Here is a 24151-nt window from a genome sequence, read left to right as displayed (position 1 = left end):
GTTTACATTCACCCACTGGCAGCCAAAATCCACTATGAAGCGTGTGTGCACTGTGACTACTTTTATATTGTTGATTAGCAGCTGGGCATTTCACTCTGTCTCGCGCTGAAGCCTTGTCCGTGTCGACCAATCGCAGCAGGCTGTCATCGGCCCAATCAGCGCAGATTAGCTTCGTGCTGAGGAGGGGTTTGGGAACAAATGAATCGCTGAACGATTCATATGGGAGTCGCTGGAAAAATTGGGTAAAAATAAATGCAGATTATAAGACCATGTAAGTGTTGTTTGACCTTGCATGCATATTAGACTGTTGTTTTGAGACCCTTACAATCAAAATATGACCTTATTTCATGTATAATAGGGGCTCTTTAAATTAATTTATAATAATGTGCCCCTTTAAGTAAAGTCGTGACATAGGGATACTTTAACAGCATGAGTTCACGTTGGTCAAGCTGCACTTTTAATTAATCTTCATGCTCATGTGAGTGAGTTGCATTAAGCGTAAACTAGTGTTGATTAATGTATTAATTAACAGACATGAACTAACAAATAATTCAGCTAGCCATTATTCGCACATGAACATATGTTATAGTTAATATTCATGATTAGCGCATGCGTTAACTCATCATGAGTTCATAATAATGTTTAGTTGACATATTAACACAGCGTTTTTCATGTACTGCTACTGTAAACCAATTTCTCTGATTTTTAGTTTTCTGTGTCCGCAGCTGAGGATGAACAGAAACGCATGTAACCGATGATCTTTCTGTCTGTAGATGTACTAAGATTCCTAACGCTTCACCTGTAACCTCCGCCAACTTCTCTTGCGGTGGAATGGTGGGACGTTACGTGTTTGTTCATGTTCCCGGATATATGGCTATTCTTACGCTTTGTGAGCTTGAAATCTACGGGGATTTGATAGGCAAGTCAATGCTGTGCAACACTTCATGTATATCATGTCTGTATTCATCGGGTTTAAACACAGTTGTGTGTCAGCAATGGATATAACCAGCGTCTAATGATAATAATGAATTAAATGTATTTTTTATAATCAAACTTGGTCATAACAGTCTGCAGAAACACTTTGATTGACATTCTCCCGTTGTAGTCATCAGAGGGAAAGCTTCACTACACACTTTAGGGATGTCAGAGACTTATTTTACATCTTGTAGAACTGGGCATAATATCTCATCTTTAATGTATTTTCTAGACAACCAAGCAAGTGTTGGAGCTGCTACACAGTCATCAACATCCAAGAACTGGTCTGCTGACAGGGCCATTGATGGAGATCGAGGTCTCCAGCGGATCAATAAAGGATGTTCCTCCACCCTTAATGAGACAAGCCCATGGTTAAGGGTGGATCTGCTTTATTTTTACGCTATCAACAGGGTCGTCATCACTAACAGAAATGACAGCAATGCAGGACAAATAACAGGCCTGGAGATTCACATTGGAAGTTCTTTGGAGAACAACGGCAACAACAACCCCATGTGAGACCTTTGAAGAAAACATTAGACACTGTAATGCTGTTAATACAGTAGGACTGAGCATTATGACCTAAAATTAATTGAACACTTTACCTCAATTTTGATGTTTGAGCATTTCTTTTTTATTTTACATCTAATTATTTATATTGCAAAAAAAAATGCTTTTCTTATATAGATTTTTGGTCTTGTTATATTGTCTTGTTTTCAGAAATAATACCCCAAAATGATTTCTTTAGGAACCATCACCTTATCGTGGTGCCTCCATGCCTTTGACTGTGTAAGTGATCCTAAGAGCTATGCTGTTGGGGGTTTATGCCCCTGTTAGGGTCTACCAAGTCAAAAAGATCTTAGTTGACAGTTCAGATGTAGTGAGGTTCAAAACCAATTATGAGTAGCAAATCATCAATGACCGCCTGGAATGGCACAGCCGGGGCCTCACCCTGAAGCCAGGCCTGGGGTTTGGGCTTCTTTGCGAGTGCCTCTTGACCAGGTTTCATCCAACAGAGCCCAGCCAGTGTCAGCCCAAAGCAGCAATGTGGGACCATACTCCTGCAGGAGGAGCCGCAAGGGCCGGTCCATTGTGGAACGGCAGTGGTCGAAAATCAGGTCCATGATGACCCAATTGTCAGGCACAGAATCTGTCTCTTGAGACATGGAATGTCACCTCACTTGAAGGGAAGGAGCCCGAGCTTGTGCAGGAGGTTGAACGGTACCGACTAGAGATAATCAAGCTCACCATCATGCACAGCTTGGGCTCTGGAACTCAACTTCCTAAGAAGGACTGAACTTTATTCTACGCTGAAGTTGACCACAGCAAGAGGCAGCGGGCTGGTGTGGGCTTGCTTATGGCTCCCAATCTTAGCCGCCATGAGTTTGAGTTTTCCCTGGTGAATGAAAGGGGCAGGAATCGGTCTCTCACTGTAGTTTGTGCCTACGAGCTGAACACTAGTGTAGAGTACCCAGCTCTCTTGGAGCCCTTGTTGCTGGAAGGTGCTCCGACTGTGCTGGAAATATGCTTCAACTGTGTTACCTGGAGAGGTGTGGCAGGGAGGAATAGCCTCCCTGATCTGAATCCGAGTGGTGTTCTGTTGTTGGACTTCTCTGTTAGACACAGTTTGTCTATAACAAACATCATGTTTGATGATAGTCTTTGTGGTTTATATATGTCTTGGACAATCAGGTAAAGGAAAGGGGCAAAGCTATCCACTGATCACTCTGATCAGCATCTCAGGAGGGGTTTTACACCAACACTGTTTACAGCAGAACTGGAGAGCTGACTGAGGATGTTGTCAGACAGTGGAAGAAATACTTTAAGGATCTCCTCAATCACACTGACATGTCTTCCATTGAGGAAACAGAGACTGGGGATGACTCATCCATCACCCAAGCTAAAGTCAGCAAGGTAGGTTGAAGCTCCACAGTGACAAAGCAGCGGGGCTAGGTGAGATACACCCTATGCACCTCAACCTGATGGTTGAACCTTGGACACAAGAGGAACAACAGTTTTCATCCAGGCTATAAAACACTAGACCACCCTAGACCTCACCAGGATGATAGAGGGTTCATAGGAGTATGTCCAACCAGTCCACATGTGTTTCGTACACCTGGAGAAGGCATTCGACCGTGTCCCTTATGGCATTCTGTGTGCTCTGGGAGTATGGGGTTGGAGGCACTCTGCTAAGGGCTGTCTGGTCCCTGTATGAACAGAACAGGAGTTTTGTTTGCATTGCTGCAATAAGTCGGACTTGTTCTCCGTGCATGTTGGAGTCCCACAGGGTCGTCTTTTGTCACCGGTTCTGTTCATCATTTTTATGGACAGAATTTCTAGGCGCAGCCTAGGAACGGAGGGTGTCTGGTTTGGGGACCACAGCATTTCATCATTGAAATTTGCAGACAATGTTGTTCTGTTTGCTTCATTGTACATGGACTTTCAGTGTGCACTGGGATGGTTTGCTACTGCTTGTGACGTGGCCACGATGAGAATCAGCACCCACAAGCTCAAGGCTATGGTGCTCCACCAGAAAAATGTGGCCTACCATCTCCAGGTTGGAGGAAGGTCCTTACCTCAGGTAGAGGAGTTCAAGTATCTTAGAGTAAGGAATGGACAGAGAGAGAGACTGACAGGCAGATCAGTATAGCAGCAGCAGTAATGCAGTCAATGTACCGGTTTGTTGTGGTAAAGAAGGAGCTGAGCTGAAAGGCAAAGCTCTTGATTTACCCGTCAATCTACATTCCTACTCTCACCTATGGTCATGAACTGTGGGTAATGACTGAAAGAACAAGATCTCAAATACAAGTGGCCAAATTTAATTTCCTTCACAGAGTGGCAGGGCACTCCCTTATAGATAGGGTGAGGAGCTCTGTCACCCAGGAGGAGTTTGGAGTAGAGCTGCTGCTCCTCCACATCAAGAGAAGCCAGCTGAGGTGGCTCAGGGAAGTCGGGAGTTCCCTCCTGAGACTGTTGTGACCCGGCCCCAGATAAGCAGAAGAAAATAGATAAATATGCCAAAATGAAGTGACTTTTTCCTTAAAACAGGCAAAAAAATCCACCAATGAGGTAAGTGAAATAATTTAGTTTTAGACAATATGTTTTGCTTGTCTAGTAAACACTTCTTGATTTAATAATATTTAGATATTTGGACTAGAAACAAGACATAAACTCTAAGTACTTCTTTCCCTAAACTGTCCCCATCCCCCCACCCTGGAACCCCCCGCCACCCTGTTTCTACTCTTTGTGATATTTAAATAATTGAAGGAAACAAATTATTTATGTTTATTTGATGAGAACGATGAACTGAAAAGTTAATGCCTTCATTTTGGTATTTTAAAATCCTGTTTGTCTGTCTGTAGATGTGCTGTTGTTCCTGGTATTCCAGTGGGTGAGTCCTACAACTACACATGTAATGGGATGATAGGACGTTACATCAATCTGATCATTCCTGGAGACTTGCAGATGCTCACTCTGTGTGAGGTGGAGGTTTTTGGAAAAGGTTGGAAAACTGTACCATTGGTCAACTTTAATATACACAAGACGTGTCACTCATATAATATAGAATAGGATAGGATAGGATGAATTTTATTTGTCTCCAAGAGGAAATTTGTCTTGGGCAAAAAGGTGCTACAATGTTGCTCTAAACAGACAATAAAATAAATAAAACAAACAAAACAGTTAAGAACAAATAATTGAGAACATACATTGTTTACAGAATAAGTATATAAATATATAAATATGAAATATATAAAACACAAAACACAGTCAGGTGCTAATGTAATACAGGTGCATTGTTCTTGGTAGAGTTCAACAGGTTTATCGAGGTAGAGACAAACTATGGTCTTACACATTGGCATTCTCAGTCTTTCTCCTGATGGTAACAGCTGATATTCACTAAAAGAGGATGTTTGGAATCAGCACTAATATTTATTGCTCTTCTCATGACCACCTGTTCATATAGAGTCTGTATGGAATATACTATCAAAATATAATCATATAATTTGAATGGGGGAAAATGTAACAACAAATGGGGATGCTGTAGTTAAGGAAGCCCCGCCTTCTAGTAAAGGAGCCAATCATCGATTGCTATAGACTATATTCTCTGGGGGAGGAGATTGGTGCAGATGTATGTTTTTAAGACAGTTTCTGCAGCTTCAGTATTATGAACTCTCTGGTGTTGGCAAACACTGGTAAACATTCTCCTCTGTTTTATGAAGATGAGGATAAGTGGATATAAACACACATCAAAATAACCACAGATCATGTAAACAAGCATAATGAAAATCTAATGTTTATTTTTTTATTATTTATTTGATCTGCTTTAAATTTGGAAATCATAACAACCTTACCCGAAGAAAAATTAAATATTTTGTGTGTATTTTTGTGAAATAAAATCACACGTATCATTAAATATTAATGCATTTTATCAAACACAAACTCAAATGTTATTGTTTGTATAATGTCTGCTATTGGTGCGTTTTATGCATGTACATAAATTACGTCTGTGTTTGTTTGTTTGTTTAGGTCCTGTTTTTGGAAGATCATTTGTAAGGATGCACTTTAGCTCCACAATGGATTTGACCGACCAGACAATGAGTAACAATATTCTTCAGCAGGTAAAAAAAAAAAACACTGAAATTTTATACTAAAACAAATCAACAGCACCCCCTTCAGGCTGAGTGAGAACTGAAAAAAAAAATATTTGGCCAGAACATTATATTTAACCCATTTTACTCAAAACCACATTCATTTTAGGCATACACAGCTGTATCGGCCAATGATATTTATTGACTGATATTAAATCAATACAAAGCTATCCATATATTCAGTAATATAAAAAGGCTGATACTGATTATTATTAACTACATGGAGAAAATGAGCTGCATGTCTTAAAATCATTAAACACTTACAAAAAACTAAATATATTAAATATTAGTATTATAAAACTTTATTTCTCTTAATTCTTCCTGTTTATTAAAATTGGATTGCATTTTGGATTATATTTTCTTCTTTTTGTTGTTAGACTAGCTCCAGTTTTGTAATTTACAATAAAACTTTATTATTTAAATATGTAAATCACATTTGACGATTGTCATATTGTATTTTTTTTTTTTATCTGGTGTCTGTCTTAAAACGTTGGACAGTTGGATGTTAAATGGATCAATTCATATTCAGTTAAACTAACTTAATTGGAAAAATTTGTATTTACTGTATACGATTTATCAGTATTGCTATCAGTCTCCAAATCGACCATTTTTTGTGGTCTAAATATATCGGCCAAGAAATTATATCAGTGCATTCTTAATTAATGAGTGAAATACCTCAAATTACATGCATGTTTGAGCATGGTTTATTTCGTGTATGACTATAGAAAAAGAAAATAACAGGAAAGAGAGAAATTTATTGTCAATTCTCATGCATGCTGAACAGTGTAAAACAATTTGCATACAGCAACAGACCATTTTGAGAGATGTAAACAAAAACAATGGTCCAAACGTATTTCCTGTTTTACATTTTTAATTTCTAGAGCTTCCGGGAATCCAAAAAGAGCCACATATTGATAAATAAGGTTATACCAGCTGTTTCAACACTAGGTTATGAATGAATTGCCTCTTGTTACAGTTATGGAATAGCTTGATAACAAGCAGGAAATGTTCATGGGCCAATGATATGACCACATTGAAATGGTCTATAGCACTGATTTTATTTGTCAACATCAGTAACGTATTGATATCCGAATCGGCCATAACTTAAAACTCTTAAAACTATCGGCCAAAAAAAGTGTTTTTTTTAGCTGCGTCCCAACTTAATTTGAGTGATACAGTGGTCCCTCGTTTATCGCGGGAGTTACAATAAACAATTGGTGTCAATGCTGGTCGATACATTGGCTATGTGTGTGCGATGGCCACGAACTGCGCACGTGAACACACCTGCTGCGCAAGCTGACTTATGAAGTGGTAAACAACATTACAGCTATATATAAGATATAATAAGTAGTCAGCCATATTTTTTTTACAATTATTATAGATGTTTTAAGGCTGTAAAACCCCTCACTACACACTTTATAGACTTTTTTCAGACAGGCATTACCATTTTCATACTTTTCTCTCTTGTTTAAATCTCTCAAAGTTCAAACCTTGGTGGAAAATAAGTCCAGTATTATAGAATGAAACCAAAGACCCAAACCTGTTGTCAGGTGCAAACATTCATTGCTGTCAGCAAACGGTTCATAAGGCTTAATGTTGGCATCCAGCATAATGTTCTTTTTCTTGCAGTCACTGATCCACAAAGCTAAAGCAGACTCCATCTTTAGGGGGAACCACAGAGGATGTGCCAGGCACATGACAGTTGGAAGTAACGCACAGCAGATGCGCACTTTCACGTGTTATTTAAAATGAAATTATTCAGATGGCACGGCAGAAATATGAACAGTGTCCTGAGTCGTAGCTGGGCACCGCAGACAGCCGCCGACTTGCGGCGCCAGTGTGTACCCTGATATAAACCTATGTTTACAATTCAAAATGCATGGCGCTGCATGGTGCGGCGCATCTGGTGTGTCTCTCCCCTTACGATGGTCTTGCTGCAGACAGTTACAACGCTTTTAGCATCCTTGTTGGAGCTCACACTGCTAGCGATCTGCGATTTATGTTCATTTAGCAAGCTGAACACTTTCTGTGCTCTACAGGAGACATGGAGGAGAGTGGTCTACAGGACCAGAACACAATGGTCTGAAAAAAAAATTAATAAAAGCAAGCATATCAGATTGCACACAATAAAATCATGAACCACGTATTAGCGAGTGAAAAATCGCTTTAAACTTTGCGCTGGTTTGGATGTGAAGGCTACAGTTTGCCCGGAAGTACTGAAGTACTTCAAATAGTCTTTATTGAACAGTTTGTGTGTGGTTTTGCAATGTAAAAAATATAAAATGAATAAACAGATAAAAGCACAATATAACATTAATAAATGAATACACATTGACAATAAATGAAAACATACAGCACAAACACAATGGGTTAAATTGAGGAGCAATTGGTGTCAATGCTGGTCGATTCATTGGCTATGTGTGTGCGTTGGCCACGAACTGCGCACGTGAACACCCTTGGTGTTCATGAAGTGGTAAACAACATTACAGCGCATGTGCTACCTAAGGTATGTGCATTATTACCGTGTAATAATAGCTAAAATGTACTGGCAGGAATTATATATATATATATATATATGTGTGAGTGTGGATGGCGCGGCAGGCCAGACTCACGGCGGCAGGCCAGATTGACCGTCAGGCCATCGGGAAATGTCCCGCTGCTCCCTATGGCCAGTCCGCCCCTGTGTATATATATATATATATATATATATATATATATATATATTATTGCTGTCAAAATTAGCGCGTTAACGCATGCGATTAATTTTTAATTAATTAACGCGTTAAAAATAATTAACGCAATTAACGCAGTTGGGCTTTTTTTTATTTCCTGTTGTGGCCGACCTGTGTTAAACGTGCAGAGAAATATGGATACGATTAAGGAAGGACCTTTAGACGGAAAGTTTCATTATAAAACTCTGCCGGATGGTTCTGTGGATAAAGCAAAAGTATGTGCATTTTGCAAAGCCAAATTTAATTACCACAGAAGTAATTCGTCTTTGACTTATCATTTAAAAGCAAAACACCCTACCGAAACCATCTCAGGGCGTCGACAATGTAAATAGCAGAAGTGCGTTCGTGGTAAAATGACGAGGTCTGTAAGCGATAAGGTAACAAAGGATTTGGTTATTTGGATAGCTAAAAACTGCCGACCTATTAACATAGTCGAGGACGATGGACTGCGGGACGTAATTAGAACTGCATCGGGAGACACCTCATACGATCTGCCCTCAAGAGCAACCATCATGTCAAAAGTACACACTTTATATGACGATGAGAAGGCACGGAGGATGAACACATTACAGCAGGCGACACACATCGCGCTCACAGGGGACCACTGGACTTCGGTGAGCAATGACAACTACTTAGGCATCACAGCGCACTTCGTTGATAAAGAATGGAAATTGCATTCATTCGCACTAACTGCATCTAAAACTGAGGAACGACAGTACGCTGAGGCATGTGCGGATCGTTTTCTCGATGTGGCAAGAGAATGGAAAATCGAGGAGAAGTTAAGCACACTTGGCACTGACAGTGCTCGTAATATGGTTGCTGCCGCAAGACTACTTCCATTTGAACACCTGCCCTGCGCGGCCCACATTTTGCAGCGAACTGTCACGGTTTCCATACACGGCAGTGGATTTGAAAGTGTCCTGGCTAAATGTCGTAAGATTGTTGGGCACTTTAAGCAGTCCAGCCAACGCTCATGAACTGATGCAGCATCAAGTGGCATGTGGACAGAAACAGGAATCTCTTGTTCAGGACGTTACAACAAAGAGAAAGAGAAGGGCCACATTGTCCCCAGATAATGTCAACAGACTTGTCTGTCTCAGCAACATGGCTGAAAATAAAGGAGGACTAAGCTAATTTGTTTCTACTTATCCGTTTTTTCAGTGCCAATTTGGATTTTATTTTTGCAGTCCTCCTAAAATCCAGCATGGAAATCTTTTTTTTTGTTTTTATTGGCATTTATTGTTTTAAAATTCAAGCAGGACTTACATGCCTTTGAAGCCAACTGTTAGGTTTGAGGATATTGATGTTTTTTCAGTTATGTAGTTTGTATGAGGAAATGTGTTACACAAAATTTCAAATAAAAAATTGTATTTTGAATTGAATTAGTTTCTTTGTCTTGAGTTTACATTAATTTACATTTAAATAGCCAAAATTACAAGTTTCAGTATTTTAAATGCGATTAATCGCGATTAATTTTTTTAAAAAGGTGCGATTAATTAGTTAATTTTTTTTAATCGATTGACAGCACTAATATATATATATATATATATATATATATATATATATAAAAGATATAATAATAATAATAATAATATACATAAACATATGTGTACATCCTAATCAGTAATTTTTACAGGAGTTCGGTACGGTTTATAAACAAACAAATATATATTAACTTTTCACTGAAAATAAGCATTCAACATTCACAGTTTCACTTACTTTTTTAGATGTACACACCATCAATGAACTTCTCCGACTGGAATGCCAATTATTCTCTAACTATTTACAACGTACATCTTAAATTATCTCACTACCTCCCATCATCATTAGCTCGTTCTCTCTGTCACTTTCAGAAACTTTGGATCAGTCCATTTTACACTGATCGGCGGGGGTGACTGGAAGAGTCCATGTCAGTAAACGGCACTTTTTACAGCAAGGGACCACTGTACACCTAAAATTACATGTAGTTGGAGTCAAGTAGTATTTTTGGAAATGTTTTAAACAATTGATCGGCAATGTAAACTAATGTTTGAGTGTTACTTAGCTCATTTGTCAATACAGAAAAAAAATTATAATTTGAAACAGGATACATATTCAATTGAACTACGTAGTCAATTCTTTCATATAAAACTCATTTAAAATGAATCTCTTAATTTTCAGCTGAAATCTACTCTTGCTGGCAGAGGATACGCAAACATGACATTCGTTTGGTTCGAAAGCCCTAGAAAGGTGCTGGGAATGCAGGATATGACAACTGATCAGCGTGAGTCTGTGCTGAAAACTGTAAATAACCAGCATGCATGTACATTATTATTAAAACAACTTGAAGTAATACACTAAAATTGCTTTATTTACAGATTGCATCAAGGTGCCGTGATGCTCTGGAAAGTCTCTTTGAGAATTCGACTCAATAGTAATTCACTTTGACTGCTAACGTGAAACTTTAGAAAGAAAGAAAAAACTAGCTGACTGAACAACATACTGAAGTAAATCCAAATTCATAATCATAACCTTCACTCTGCTGTCTATTAGATACTTTATTTTGGATTAAGTTGAAATTGCTCACATGTCATTGTTTTATCACTGATATCTCAGTGTAATGTAAGTTTTACTTTAACATGCTGTGTGTATAAATATAACTATAATATTAATAACCCATCTTCGTTGAGTTTGCAGTGAAATAAATCATAAAGAGTTTGGACAACTGTGTATTAATTCAGTTACGTTGTTTATTTTATTAAACATTTATTTAAGGGTCTAATATAGATTTTCGACAAGTTCACACTGCACAACAATATGATTTCTGAATAGCTCTATTTTAAAAGAGTTCACCGTTTTAGATTGATTGGGATGGTATAATAGGTGTGTACATTTACAAACAAACAAACACATTACAAGCGTACAATCAAGCGAAGATACAAACGACAAACACTGACTTTCTGCAGAGTCAGACACAGAAATCCAACATTGTCTTCAGACAGTAGTATAAATAAAGCTTCAAACCTTATAATGTCTTCTTCTTGAACATTTTAATCTCACCTGAAATGCTTACACAGTCACAGGCCTCACAGGGGTGGTCCACTACGATGTCATATGGTAAACTTTAGTTGATGTATAATGTAGCTGTGTGAACATAAACAACATCTCTCTGAATGTAAGAGGCTCAAAGTTCAATGCAAAGGGAGACACTGGCTTTTACAGAGTTAGCTTAGCGCAGCGAACAAAGTTTGGGGACGACAAAAAAATACATCCAGGTTAGTGAGATCAGAAACGCTTCAGGTTACGCGCATTCACCAAGTGCATACACCCTGCACAGCAAAAGGGCGTGGCCGGAGGCGCTGTAATGTTATAGCAGAGGGAGCTAAAATGGCGTCCAAGCGCTGCTATTTTCCACAGAGCTTCTTCTGTTTCTGTATTTGGGCTTTCAAAGGACACGACACAAAGAGAGAAGAGCTTACAGTTTAATTTTAATTATGTTCCAGAGAATTATTAAAAAGATATAGCTCTAGCATTTGACTAAACACAGCTTCCAGAATCTTTCCCAGTTCAGTGCTGGATTCGGCTTAAATCTCCTCAAGGAAGGAGCAGCTCCAACCATAATAGACGAAGCTGTGGATTGTGAGGCACAACCTGTGACATATGACATAAATAGTGTCTAGCATTAAGAGTATGTTGTAGCAAGGACGTAAACAAGGATGTAAACAATGGGAAATGCTGTTTGGCACCGCTAACAATTTAGCTACAAACTCCTATTTATCAGTCAAACTTCTGTAAACACACACAATCTTCAGCAGCGCTGCAGTGTCTGTCTATGTGGACGCTTTCCCTGCGCTCTACATCTCAAATAACGAACACGCAAAAGATATGTGAACGTTTCCCTGCTGAAAAATCCAGCTTAAACCAGCCTAGGTTGGTTGGCTGGTTTTAGCTGGTTGACCAGCTTGGTTTTATAGGGGTTTTGGTCATTTCCATGCTGGCTTCCTGCCATTTCCAGCCTGGTCTTAGCTGGTCAGGCTGGAAAATGACCAGCTAAATCCAATTAAAACCAGCTCGACCAGCCTGGTTTAGGCTGGACATAGCTGGTTTTAGCTGGGCTCCCAGTCTGGCTAGGTGGTCAAGCTGGTTTTAGCTGGTCATTTTCAAGCCTGACCAGCTAAGACCTGGCTGGAAATGGCCAAAACCCCTCTAAAACCAGGCTGATTGACCAGCTAAAACCAGCCAACCAGCCTAGGCTGGTTTAAGCTGTATTTTTCAGTTGGGTTAATATTACTTACACATGCTTATTATAAAAGACACTTGTCAGATTTTATTTTAGAGAGCAGGCATGGGGTTCAACTGTGTCCTCTTCATTTTCTGTCTAATTCAGGCTCACACTGACACGGCTACACTGACATGACAGTATTTACACAGCAGAGGCTAGTAGAGGCGTGACTGGTCGTGACACATTTCCTGGTGATCTGCGAATCACAGCACATTATGTTAACCAATCAGAGCCTCTTGAAGGCGGGCCTTTTGGAGGAACTAGGAGACATGACAGTGGTTTTCATGTTAGCAGAGTAGCTGTATGTAATCAAAGTAAGATATATGAAAGAATAACCTGATTTTCTACAAGTGAAGCATGAGCACACATTGCTTTGCATCTAATAAACACAACCAAGCCTTAAAAATACACTGTCTGGATCTCCCCTTTAAAAACGCAAGCAAATATATAATAAAATATAATCTTACATTTCGCATTGACTCCATTAATCTCATGTGTTTTGAATTGTGCTGGTCGACTATAATCCTGATTTGACATTGTACTTTCTGCAATGTGACTACTGTGGATGAGCAGATTGCAATGATGATGCTGAAGCTATATATCCTGCAGCCATTTCAAATGTGTGTTGTTGTTTTCGGCTGGCTGCCTTACAAATGTTCATTGATTATGGTCAGTTTTTAATCATGATCTTATATCTGAAAAACAAACAGATGACCACTGATGCACATCTAAGTATATAAGCTTATATTTTATTAGTCTCAGGGCACATTTTGCTTTTCAAATGAGCACTTTTGCATCTGAAATGGACTAATAGACCTGCGTTTATCCGTATTTGCATAAATACCCCTAAGGGTGAGACTTCTTGTTATGGCTAATGTAATCTTGAACTCTTAACAGGTTTGACAGGACCAATGACAGCCCTTCAAACCACTCTCAAATAAATGATCTTGATTTATATATTACCTGATAATGGATATACACTGTACATAATGTATATCTGATGATCACAACAAGTCAGAAAATATATATAAACAGGCTTGAATGAAAACACTCCAACAGCCAATCAAAACAGAGCTGATAAAAGGGGGTGGGGCTAAAGGATTAAAAGAGAAAAACTGAGACTAAGACAGAAAAGAAGACAGAAGAAGACTTTAAGCTAAGAAAAAGAGTAAACAGGTTTGTGTCTTTACTACATCAAGATATAAAGGCAAATCATCAGTTAAAGTGATCTTCATTCATCTATGGTTGTAGTCCTGCTTCAAAACGAGATGAGGTGGATGTTTGGATATCTGCTTTTATTTCTCAGTGAGTATCTCCCATGCTAATATCATCTTATATTTTCAAACAAATTTCAAACAAAGTTTCAAAATAAAATATATTATATATTTATTATTATTATGGAGTTTCTGTCTTCTATGATAATAGTACATCTTTTGCAGTAAATCAGACGTCTCGTCATTGTATGATATGATATTGTTCCTCAAATCCAGCGATACGATATTTGTCGATACTTTAAAGATTTCTGCGATACGATTTTGATAATTCAGTGGAATATCTATTTATATATAAATATTACAAAATAATGGGGCTAATTTACAGAAGCAGTCATTTTTATTAAAGGAACACTCTCTTATTTGTAAACAGGGTCACATTTATTTTGATGGTCTGTTTGTTGAATTTAAGTTATATTGCATCAACGTGCCAGCTAATTCTCATTAGATTATTAGTAGACTGTTTGATTGGGGTTAGGGTTAGTGTAAGTTGACATGTACTAGCAAAGTTTCTTAATGTCTGTTTGAAGGAGCAGTATCAACAAGATATTAAGCAGACAGTCTACTACTACTACTACTCAAATGGACCATCAAAAGAAAGTGTTACTGTAAACAGACTGATTTTATGGCTCCCCTGGAGGTAAACAGTTGATTTTTGAAGTATAGATTGTTGAATCAGCTTAGCATAGCACAGATCACTATATCGGATTAGACCAGCCTGATCTCACGAGAAAACGTAAGTATTTTACGTTTTGTCAGTTTAGTGGCTAATTCAGTCGTACAAAATTGTACGATTTTAAAAAGGAGGCGTGGCACCTAACCCCACCCCTAAACCCAACCGTCATTGGGGGATGAGCAAATCGTACTAAATTGTACGAATTAGATTGTACGAATTCATACGAATTAGCCACTAAATCAAAAAGTTACGAATTGCCATGAGATTGTGTTGGATTAGACCATTAGCATCGCACTCGAAAAAAATTTCAAGCAAGAGTTTTAGTTTCAAAGAGTTATAAAGCATTATTAGTGTGGTATTTTGAGCTGAAACTTCACACACACGCCCTAGGGACTGAAACTTATTTTACATCTTGTAAAAGGCACAATAGGTCCCCTTTAACATTTTTGATGTAAGTACATTACTTATATTGCGATCTGGCATTGAATAGTGCATTAGTATGGGATTTTTGGATGCACCTAATGTTTTTTTTACACTCCTAATCCTTTGTGCGTGATGCTTTTTTTAAATGATGATCTCTTTTACAAATAAGGTTTTAGGCAAATTATTCCTTCGCATGAGTTGATCTTCATCTTAAACTATCACACAAACACAAATTGATTTTTTTTCTCTCTCTCATTCAACAAAATGTAAATAAAACTAAGCTGAGCATTTTGTCTCAACTAAATTTCCTTGTGTTCAATTAACCTAATACCTACAATTAGAGATTACTTAATTAGCTTGCATTAAGATGGCATGAAATGCTTTTGTTGACAAGTGACAGTGGATCTGTAGTTCCCAGGATGCTTAACAGAGTAAAGTCAGAAATGAAGTGTTAACTGCTGTTTTTCAAGAAACGTTCATGTTTATTCCAAATTCTGTGCTTCCCATTGTGCTGTAAAGTGTCCACTGTGAAAACAAGACAACAAAAGCTGTTTTCCGTATCTGCCAATAATCTGCCAATGGGGTGAGGGAAATAATCTTGTCAAAAGGAAAAACAAGATTATTTCACTTATTCCATTATTTTGCTTATTTCAAGGAAAACCCCATTTCATTTTGACTCCTTAATTCAGAAAACAGGACTATACATTTAGCTTGTCTGGATATTTGGACTAGAAACAAGACAAAAGCTAAATTTTGCAGTGTGCTAGAAACATAACAGAGATTTTGTAAAAGTTTGTTAATTTTTGTCTGCATGGGCTGTGTTTTAACGATCTAGGCGCAGTCTAAAACACACGGCACAAAAGCATTAAGGGTGTATCTGAATCCACTTTTGCTATTTTAAAGACGGAAAAAATATGATTTGCACCCCGGCGCATGGTCTAACAGGGTTGTGCCTATTCTCTTAATGAGTTCTGGATGTGTTTTGAGCATAAGGTGCATTAAACCTAACAGAGTCTGATCTCTCATTCCCTTTAAGAGTCAGTTGGGTCACGCCCTGGTGCATTTGCTATTTACATGGTGGACTTTGTAACTGTAAAAACTGAACGCTTCACTAGCGAGAAAACAGTTAAACAGAGCATCTGCAGCGGGAGGATAAAGAACGAGCCTCCTCCATTCAGCCTCTTTACTTTCTCTTTACTTTTACTCCTCACTTTACTCCTTTACTTTGGTGGAGTGAGGAAACGGTGGAAACTCACTCCACTGAACACATCCATTAGCCTACATGTTTAATTTCGTTTGTTAAGAGCAAAGATTTGATCAAAACTATTTCTAAATTCAGTTCTAATCTCCAACAAACGAATAAATGAACAATAATAACAAAGTGTGGTCAAAAAAAAACCTTCCTTTACTTACTTTACTCCTCTGTTGAGAATAAAGGGCAACCAACCTCCAGTGTAGAGAGGTCAGAAAGCGCAAAGCTAGTTTATACATTTCAGCTTTTATTTTCCTCGTGCATAGATAAAGATCCACTAATAGGACTGTGTTTAGAGACAAGGTTCAGAAACAGTGTTCAGAAACAGGTTTGTAGAAACAGAGCATAGGTCATTCATAAACACAGGTGTATAACCGAATTAAATCCTATGTTCAACGTGAACAGTGAGGTAATCACTTGGGAAAACAGATACATAGTCATCCGAGTATATTACAAAACATAAATCAACATTTAGGCAGTTTTATCATCAGCATGCATAGTGTGCCTACACATTCATGCACTGAGAGTCATGAGCCCTCTCCTTTCTCTTACGCTTGGCTTCATTATTAAGAGTTGTGCTTTTACGCATTGGAATATCAGAATACATCAGTGATTTTTTTTTTTGTGTCTCATATATTTAATGTCATCAGACCAATCAGACTTCACAGTATTAAGCAGTGTTTAAGCGTTTGGACCTGCATAGGCACATAACTAGACAGGACTTTAGAGCAGCTTTTAGTTGGTCAATGGTGTGGTCAATTTCAGTTTCTTAGAATAGCCTTAACACACCTCCTGTTTAGACCCAGGGATGGGCAGTATTTATGATACATGTATTTCAAATACGTATTTTAAATACAAAATAGTATTTTGTCATTTGTATTTTATGGGGTTTATGAAAATGGGTTAGTATTTTGTATCAAAACTTGTATTTTTTAAATACTGTAAAATACTTTGTAAGAAGTCTACATGATGACATTATGAAAATGCAGCCTCAGATTGATGCTTTCTCAGTTATTTGACTAGGCTTGAGATCAGAACAGGAAATTAATTAAGATGGTGGTCAATCTAACAATACTGTACTTCTGTCCTAGTAACCACTGTATTCATTCTGGCTTTACATTTAGTAGGCCACAAGGAATCACTTGTAACATGTGTTTGTATTATTTTGTCATGAACCAGAAGAAAACAATAAAAAAAACTTGAATTAAAAAAAAGAAGGTGGTCAATGCTTGGAGTATGGATGGAAATTATGCAACGCACATGAAGAAAATAACCGATTAATGGCATAGGTATATTCGAGAGCAAGTCAACAATCATTGAAAATGATATACTGCACAATGCCTAGACCAGTAATATGTAATGGCAGTATAGTGTACAATTCTGCATCAGCATCTTTGCTTAAGAAATGAGACGGAAAAAACAGTCCAAAAACAGGAATATGGAGCCTGCAGCACATAATCATTCTCAGTCTCAGTGCTGCAGGTGGAAATGCAGAGGAGGTTTAGAAATATTAAACACCTAAAGATGGTGTTCACTAAGAGGGCAAACTGGGACTCTTCCAGTTAAAGAAGAACTGACAACTTGGGAGAATGAGTATACTGCTCATACAGTAGTAGTTTTGGATGGATTGCTGATGTAGATGCCAAGAAAATAAGGCAATATAAAAATAAGTCTTACAGTGGCGATTCCTACAATGCCTCATTGACATTTTCAATGTTTCAAATGCCAATAGTTGATGACAACCCAGGCTCATTCTGAGAACGTAGTTCCGGGGACGTTTCTGGAGACCGCGAAATAAGTCCTGGGAGGTACGTATTTTTGCAGTTTTTGTTTTCGCGAATCCGCTAGAGGCCGCTGTCGAACGACCTTACGCCTGTCTGCCTGAATGACGGAATGACTGACCGTGCGACCGGCCAATCGGCTGACCCACCCTCCTCCGTCCCTAAACCCAACCAACGACGATTCACAAAAGCCGTCCAGAAAAAGAAAAGCCCTTGTCTGATTTTTACCACGTTTTCAGATTTTGACCACATTCTCACCCTGTGACGAACTTGTTCGCTTTATTTTTTGGATTTTGTTTTTGTTTTCTTACCTGATTTCTGGAACCGCTCTTCCCCAGACTCGAACTCGGTCGTCGTCGTGGTCAGCCCCTCTCTGCGCCTCGAGTCCGCCAGAGTACACGAAGAGCTAACCGGACAAACTGGTTGCAGCGGGAAAGCTCTCCACATGGAGGCGAGCGGCCGACTGGCCTACCGGCAAGCGCCGAAAGGAACGGCGTCACACCGCCCCGCAGCGTTCGCTTAAAAAAATGAAATGCAGGCGTACGTACCCCCGACTACGTATTTCGCGGTCTCCAGAAATGTCCACGGGACTACGTTCTCAGAATGAGCCTGGGTTGGTTGATGAAGAAGAAAGATGTCAAAGGGGCACAATACAGTATCCGAGACACAAATATTTAATAATACTTCAGTCTACACTGACTGACTGGTCCCATTACACGACAACAGCAGGATGTATATGAAGAGTTTATTTGCAAAAACAGATAACTCCATTTTTTAGAGATATCCTGTTTTATGTTATTCACAATTGAAGATTACAAAAAAACACGATTTATGGAAATGACTAAAGCTGAAGATTTTCAGAAATCATGTTTTTACATGAAGTATTGAAGATTTTAATTGCAAAAAAATAGATTTATTTAAAAAATGATGTGAACAAAACATTAATATAACCTCTTCATATATCACCCTTTTGAAATATAAGACTGTTCAGAGATGGTGGCAGTTTTACTGGCCACCCAATTAATGCACTGAAAAAAATGTATTCAAAGATGATTCCTTGGATTTACTCAATTTTTTACGTTAAGTGGTTGTAAACAATTTATTTGGGCTGAATTTAAACAAACAAATTAAGTTGAACATTGCTCAATTTAATTTGTTTGTTTAAATCCAACACAAATAAATTGTTTGCAACAGTTTTGCATGCAACACTTTTTTTAGTGTGGAAACACGATGAAGAGATATAGCACTATATTCCAACTCATTATCTGCATTAGATGGTTTTTACAGGGATTAAAGAGATCACCTGCAAGATAGGACTTTCTGTATAAAATAGGGTATATGCCGAGCTAGTGTTTTTCCCCATACTGATAAACTTCCGGTGACCTGTTATTGTGAGTTTTTCCATTTTATACGGTTCCTTTTACAGCATCGATGTTGTAATGTAATTCAAATACAATCAGTTAAACAGACTTTGGCATTCATTTAGTTGCTCAAGCGTAAAACAAGACAAAAAGCGTCACTGAATATAATGGGGTAAAATAAATGCTCATATTAGAAAGACATGTCGGGGGAAAATGTAATTTAATGCAGTGCTTCTTCTACAATCTGAGACCCACTTTATATCAGATATCACTCAGCCAGTGGAGATCGCTGATGTTTAAAAAAAAAACAGACCTTAAACACGCCGATTTTGCATTGGCATACACTTCACCGGAAACGATTAACCCAGGTTACTGGCAAATTAAAAGTCCTATTAGCATGCTTCGGCATATACCCTATTTATACTAAAACGAAAGACAAGCAAAGGTTTGTACAGGAAGTAGAGGTGAATGAGGTGGCAGATTTAAACTTGCTCTGAGAAACGCTGTTGCTGTCAAACATTGTTTACTTCACTAATATTGATCGAATATTCCTACTGATGGAAGGTTTGCGAAGAAATCTCATACTCCCATGTAAAAGTATTTTGTAGTGTTTTTAAAATACAGTATTTTATTTTGATACATTTGTGACCGCTGTATTTTGTAGTTTATTTTGATACACAAAAAAATGAGGCATTTTGGTATTTTATTTTGAAATACATTTCAATGTATTTTTGCTCATGAGTCCGAGCCCCATATGTGCGTAAGTTAGATATTTAACTACTTGCTTTTTTATTTCTGCAACAGGCACCACTTCCATTTACACCAGCACAGATTACATAGAAGGTATGCGTGGTTTCTTTAACCTGTAAATGTGTTTTACAGTAGCAGCGCCCTACAGCAATTTCCGTTTTTTACAGTAAAATAGCCTTACTGCAGTTTATTTTTATGCTGCATCCGAATTTTACAGTATGACAATTTTTACAGTAGTTTTACTGTAATTAACATTGTACACTAGCAGTACAAAACCTTTATTTTTTGTATTTACTTTTGAGTTTAATACATTCCAAGCAAGTGACAATTTTTTTTCATTAACAGTCTCATTTTTGTATTCAACTACTTTTGATTACGGTAACGTCCCACAGAGCACTGCATATTACAGTAGTGAACTGTAAAAAATGAATGTGATATTCACAGGGTGTTTTTGCTGTAAACAACTTTAAAATTGTGGCAAAGTCTAAAAGTGCAGCATGGTGATTTGTGTCTCTCATTTGCATTTCCAGAGGATCTTGCACTCAGAGGAAAGGCTGTACAGTCGTCTTCGTTTGCTACACCACCTAAATTGGCCATTGACGGTCATTCAACCAGCTGCATACACACTAAAATTGAGACGAACCCATGGTGGAGGCTGGACCTGATGAATTCATTCAGCATTGGAAGAGTTGTGTTCACTAACAGAGTTGACTGCTGTCCAGAACTAATCGATGGAGCCCAGATTCTCATCGGAGACTCCCTGGAGAACAACGGCAACAACAACTCCAAGTGACAAGAATATTTACATTTGCACCAAAAAAAGATTTACATGCATTTTACATTGCATTGCTTTGTGTAATACATTTAATGCCAACATTTGTCTTTAAAGCAAAAAAAGCTAAATAAGTAAAAATAAAAAAACCTCAGCATTCATATACTGCAACTCTCGGATGAAAAAGTGAAAAAACAGGCCAGTGAATCCTATGAATTGGCAAACTGCAGCTCCTCACAGTGCAGCTAGTCTAATCAGGCAAGTATATAGTCAGCACCTGAAGGAGAGCAAGTGAGGCTTTAATCGCTGAAGAAGCCGAACACTCAGCTATCAGCTGGAGACCCAGCTGCTGTGGAGAAGCAGACACAACGTCTCCTTTCCCTCCTTTGTGGAATGTGGGTTACAGACATAACCAGGACATTCCCCTTTAGATCGGAAACTTCAACATTTAGTCTACTGACACGCTGGAAATGTGTAAGAATAGCGCCACAGAAGCTGGACCCATCACGTGTTTGGTGAGAAGTTTGCCAAGCATAGCATGAACACACCAGTATCACCAAAGGTGCAGCCCTCCAACGTCCCCAGGCCTTAAATTACCAGAATATGGGAATATTTAGAATATAATTTAGGGGTCCTAGTTGATCTTTTACATAGCTAACTGTAGACTTGGGATTTTAGAATACAACAGTACATTGGGAAAGAGTGCCAGTCCCAAATAGGAAGGACATTGCGAAGGCTTCCTGCTACCAAATGGGAAGATCTTGTGACAATATGCACATATGGGTTAGAGAAGACACGGGTCTGCCTGAGAAGGGGGAATTCTCTGTGGCTAAATGGCACATTTGGGATTGCCACCGGGATTACTCATAGCTGGCACCAATCCCCAGCATGTGGGTACATCAAGTACTGACAACGTTATTGGCCAAGCTCCTTCATTCTGGCACTGGGGGCCTCAGAGGAACTCTCTAGGGTTCACCAAATGGGCCCAACAGCAGTGAAAGGGCTGGATCTGCCTCTTCTGCAGGCAGCTTGCAGGCTCACTACCAGGTCTCCAAAGGCCATGGTAGGAACCTTGGGCACATAGTCATATTCCAGGCATAGAAGAGGCTGAAAAAGGGAGAAAAAGAGAGGGAAATTTTCTCTTTTTTAGCCAGTGCAACGAGCTGGTCAGGCAGAGCAGTTCTTGGAGCTGCAGTTGGATGCCCTCGACAAGGAGCCAACAAAGTGGATAGGTTCAGGGCATCCCTAATGGTGTTGCTGAACAGGTCGGCCTGAGAAATGGATGCATTAAGAAGCCTTGTCAACGTCGCACATATTGGCTCAGAGGTGGCATTGCTTGACCACTAGTGTGGCCATCATCCTCCCCAGGACATGATCAGCCAACTTGATGGTCATAAGAGCATAGTCGGTTGCCGGGTGGAGAAGGGGATGGAGGGCTTAGAGGGTCTGGTCCTCTTGTTAGCCCCCACATAGCACCCATCTAGTGGTCAAGTGGTGGTCCCGGGAGTGAAGTCATCTCCAGCCCTACCACCAAAGCAGGCCAGGAAAGCATGGCCATCATGTAAGATTCCAGGTCTAAAACCTCACTTACTACCCCAGAGGGAGGAATCGAGTATGAACCGTCATCAGAACAAGACACCCCACCTTCTGATACTGCAATGGACATCTGGTCCCTGATTACATTGAGCATGAGCTCAGCCATCCCAGAGGATGAACCATCAAAAATGCTCGAAGCTTGAACAGAGCACACTGTAGAGGAGTGAGGCGCACAAGCCCTCACTGCAACCCTCAGGCCTGCCAGAGTGTTAACTAACTTGTTTCGTTAATGGCACCTATAGAATGGTAATGGAATCCTATAGAAATTCTGCCACATTGGGGCCACACCACCCATGTCTACATCATGCTGGACTAAATGCGTGTGTTAGGGTACATCCCAGCAACTAAGTGAAACTATTTTAAACAGTACTCTCCAGGCAAATGACTCAATACACGTGGTAAGACATGGGAACAGCTCACAGGTGCTTTCAACTTTCTCGTCATCTTGAGGTTGCAACAGCCAACAAAACAGTTTGCTTCCGAACCAGTGTCACAGGAAAAATAAGGTCTAATCAAGTTAGAGTGGCCCAATTAATTAACTAGATTTATTTTTGTTTATGACAGATTTCTGAGAAGTTTTGTTGTCTCGGTAACAAAACCAGATTGTGATCTATTTGTTTATGTCAAGTTGTCAAAATAGACAATGTCATCTTTGTGTTTAAAATGTAATAAATGAGCGAATGACACTTAATAACAATTAAGCATGCAAAAAATCTCATTCACATTCATGACATGGTTATAAAAGTTTAATGACAGTCTTATGAACACCCCTTGAAGTAAAGTGATACCAAAACATGTACAAGCAATTTACATTTGCATAGCTTTGAGTAATACATCTAATACAAAAATTAGAATCTAAAAGCAAAAAACTAAGACTTGTCTTGGCATTCATATACTGCTGCTCTCTGATGATTTGAAGTCCTTTTTTAGCCTCATTTGCAAGTCACTTTGAATAAATGTGTCTGATAAATGAGCCAATTTATAAAGTAGAGAAATGCCCAACATTTCCAAGTAGGTAGTGCTGCAGCCCAGAGACCTCCAAGCGGGAGGGACTTAAGCCACAAGTAGGTTGGGTTTAGAGTTGATGTAGGTGTAGACATTAATAAAACACAATAGGTTGGACTCCATGTCATGTACAAGACGTTAAATAAATCAATGAAAACTTGGTCAGTTGATAAGTTAAAAACTTATCACTTAGATAATTTAAAGAGAGCCCATTATGTAATATTGCAGAAGTTCATATTAACTTCCTACTGTTTTATATTTTCTCTCTAGATGTGCAGAGATTTCGGGTCTTTCAGCAGGTCAGTCTGTCTCGTATTCATGTGGTGGACTGCAAGGCCGTTACCTGAATGTGTTCATTCCTGGAGACTCCAAGAATCTGACTCTGTGTGAGCTGACGGTCTATTCCACAGGTGCTTCTGACACTTAAAGACACTGCACCCTACTGTCACTGCACCCTACTGTACACTACTGTTACTGCACCCTACTGTACACTACTGTCACTGCACCCTACTGTACACTATTGTCACTGCACCCTACTGTACACTACTGTCACTGCACCCTACTGTACACTATTGTCACTGCACCCTACTGTACACTACTGTCACTGCACCCTACTGTACACTACTGTCACTGCACCCTACTGTACACTA

General features: G+C 38.9%; 2 protein-coding genes across 2 annotated transcripts; both read left to right on the top strand.

The window, feature by feature from the left end:
• Positions 1–831: 831 nt before the first annotated feature.
• LOC130232577 (fucolectin-like) lies at positions 832–5766 on the top strand. Its single transcript, XM_056462555.1, has 5 exons — positions 832–919; positions 1208–1487; positions 4335–4474; positions 5500–5591; positions 5731–5766. The coding sequence occupies exons 1-5, from the start codon at positions 832–834 to the stop codon at positions 5764–5766; spliced, it is 636 nt and encodes a 211-aa protein (XP_056318530.1).
• A 4783-nt stretch (positions 5767–10549) lies between these two features.
• On the top strand, positions 10550–23928 carry LOC130232576 (fucolectin-5-like). The gene is made up of 3 exons (XM_056462554.1): positions 10550–10616; positions 20659–20917; positions 23772–23928. Exons 1-3 carry the CDS (start codon positions 10550–10552, stop codon positions 23926–23928), a joined length of 483 nt encoding a protein of 160 aa, XP_056318529.1.
• Positions 23929–24151: the final 223 nt, after the last annotated feature.

This window comes from Danio aesculapii, chromosome 7 (genome assembly GCF_903798145.1).
Source record: "Danio aesculapii chromosome 7, fDanAes4.1, whole genome shotgun sequence".
In the NCBI taxonomy this organism is placed as follows: Eukaryota; Metazoa; Chordata; class Actinopteri; order Cypriniformes; family Danionidae; genus Danio; species Danio aesculapii.
Note: the sequence above shows the minus strand (reverse complement) of the source record. Positions and strands in the feature narration are given on the sequence as shown.

Bases quoted from the DNA above. Each gene is read 5' to 3' on its own strand.
- LOC130232577 (XM_056462555.1), top strand. From the start codon at position 832: ATGGTGGGACGTTACGTGTTTGTTCATGTTCCCGGATATATGGCTATT. The intron at 920-1,207 runs GCAAGTCAATGC...TGTATTTTCTAG, and splicing joins AATCTACGGGGATTTGATAG to ACAACCAAGCAAGTGTTGGA. The intron at 1,488-4,334 runs GTGAGACCTTTG...GTCTGTCTGTAG, and splicing joins AACGGCAACAACAACCCCAT to ATGTGCTGTTGTTCCTGGTA.
- LOC130232576 (XM_056462554.1), top strand. From the start codon at position 10,550: ATGACATTCGTTTGGTTCGAAAGCCCTAGAAAGGTGCTGGGAATGCAG. The intron at 10,617-20,658 runs GTGAGTCTGTGC...TTGCATTTCCAG, and splicing joins GGATATGACAACTGATCAGC to AGGATCTTGCACTCAGAGGA. The intron at 20,918-23,771 runs GTGACAAGAATA...TTTTCTCTCTAG, and splicing joins AACGGCAACAACAACTCCAA to ATGTGCAGAGATTTCGGGTC.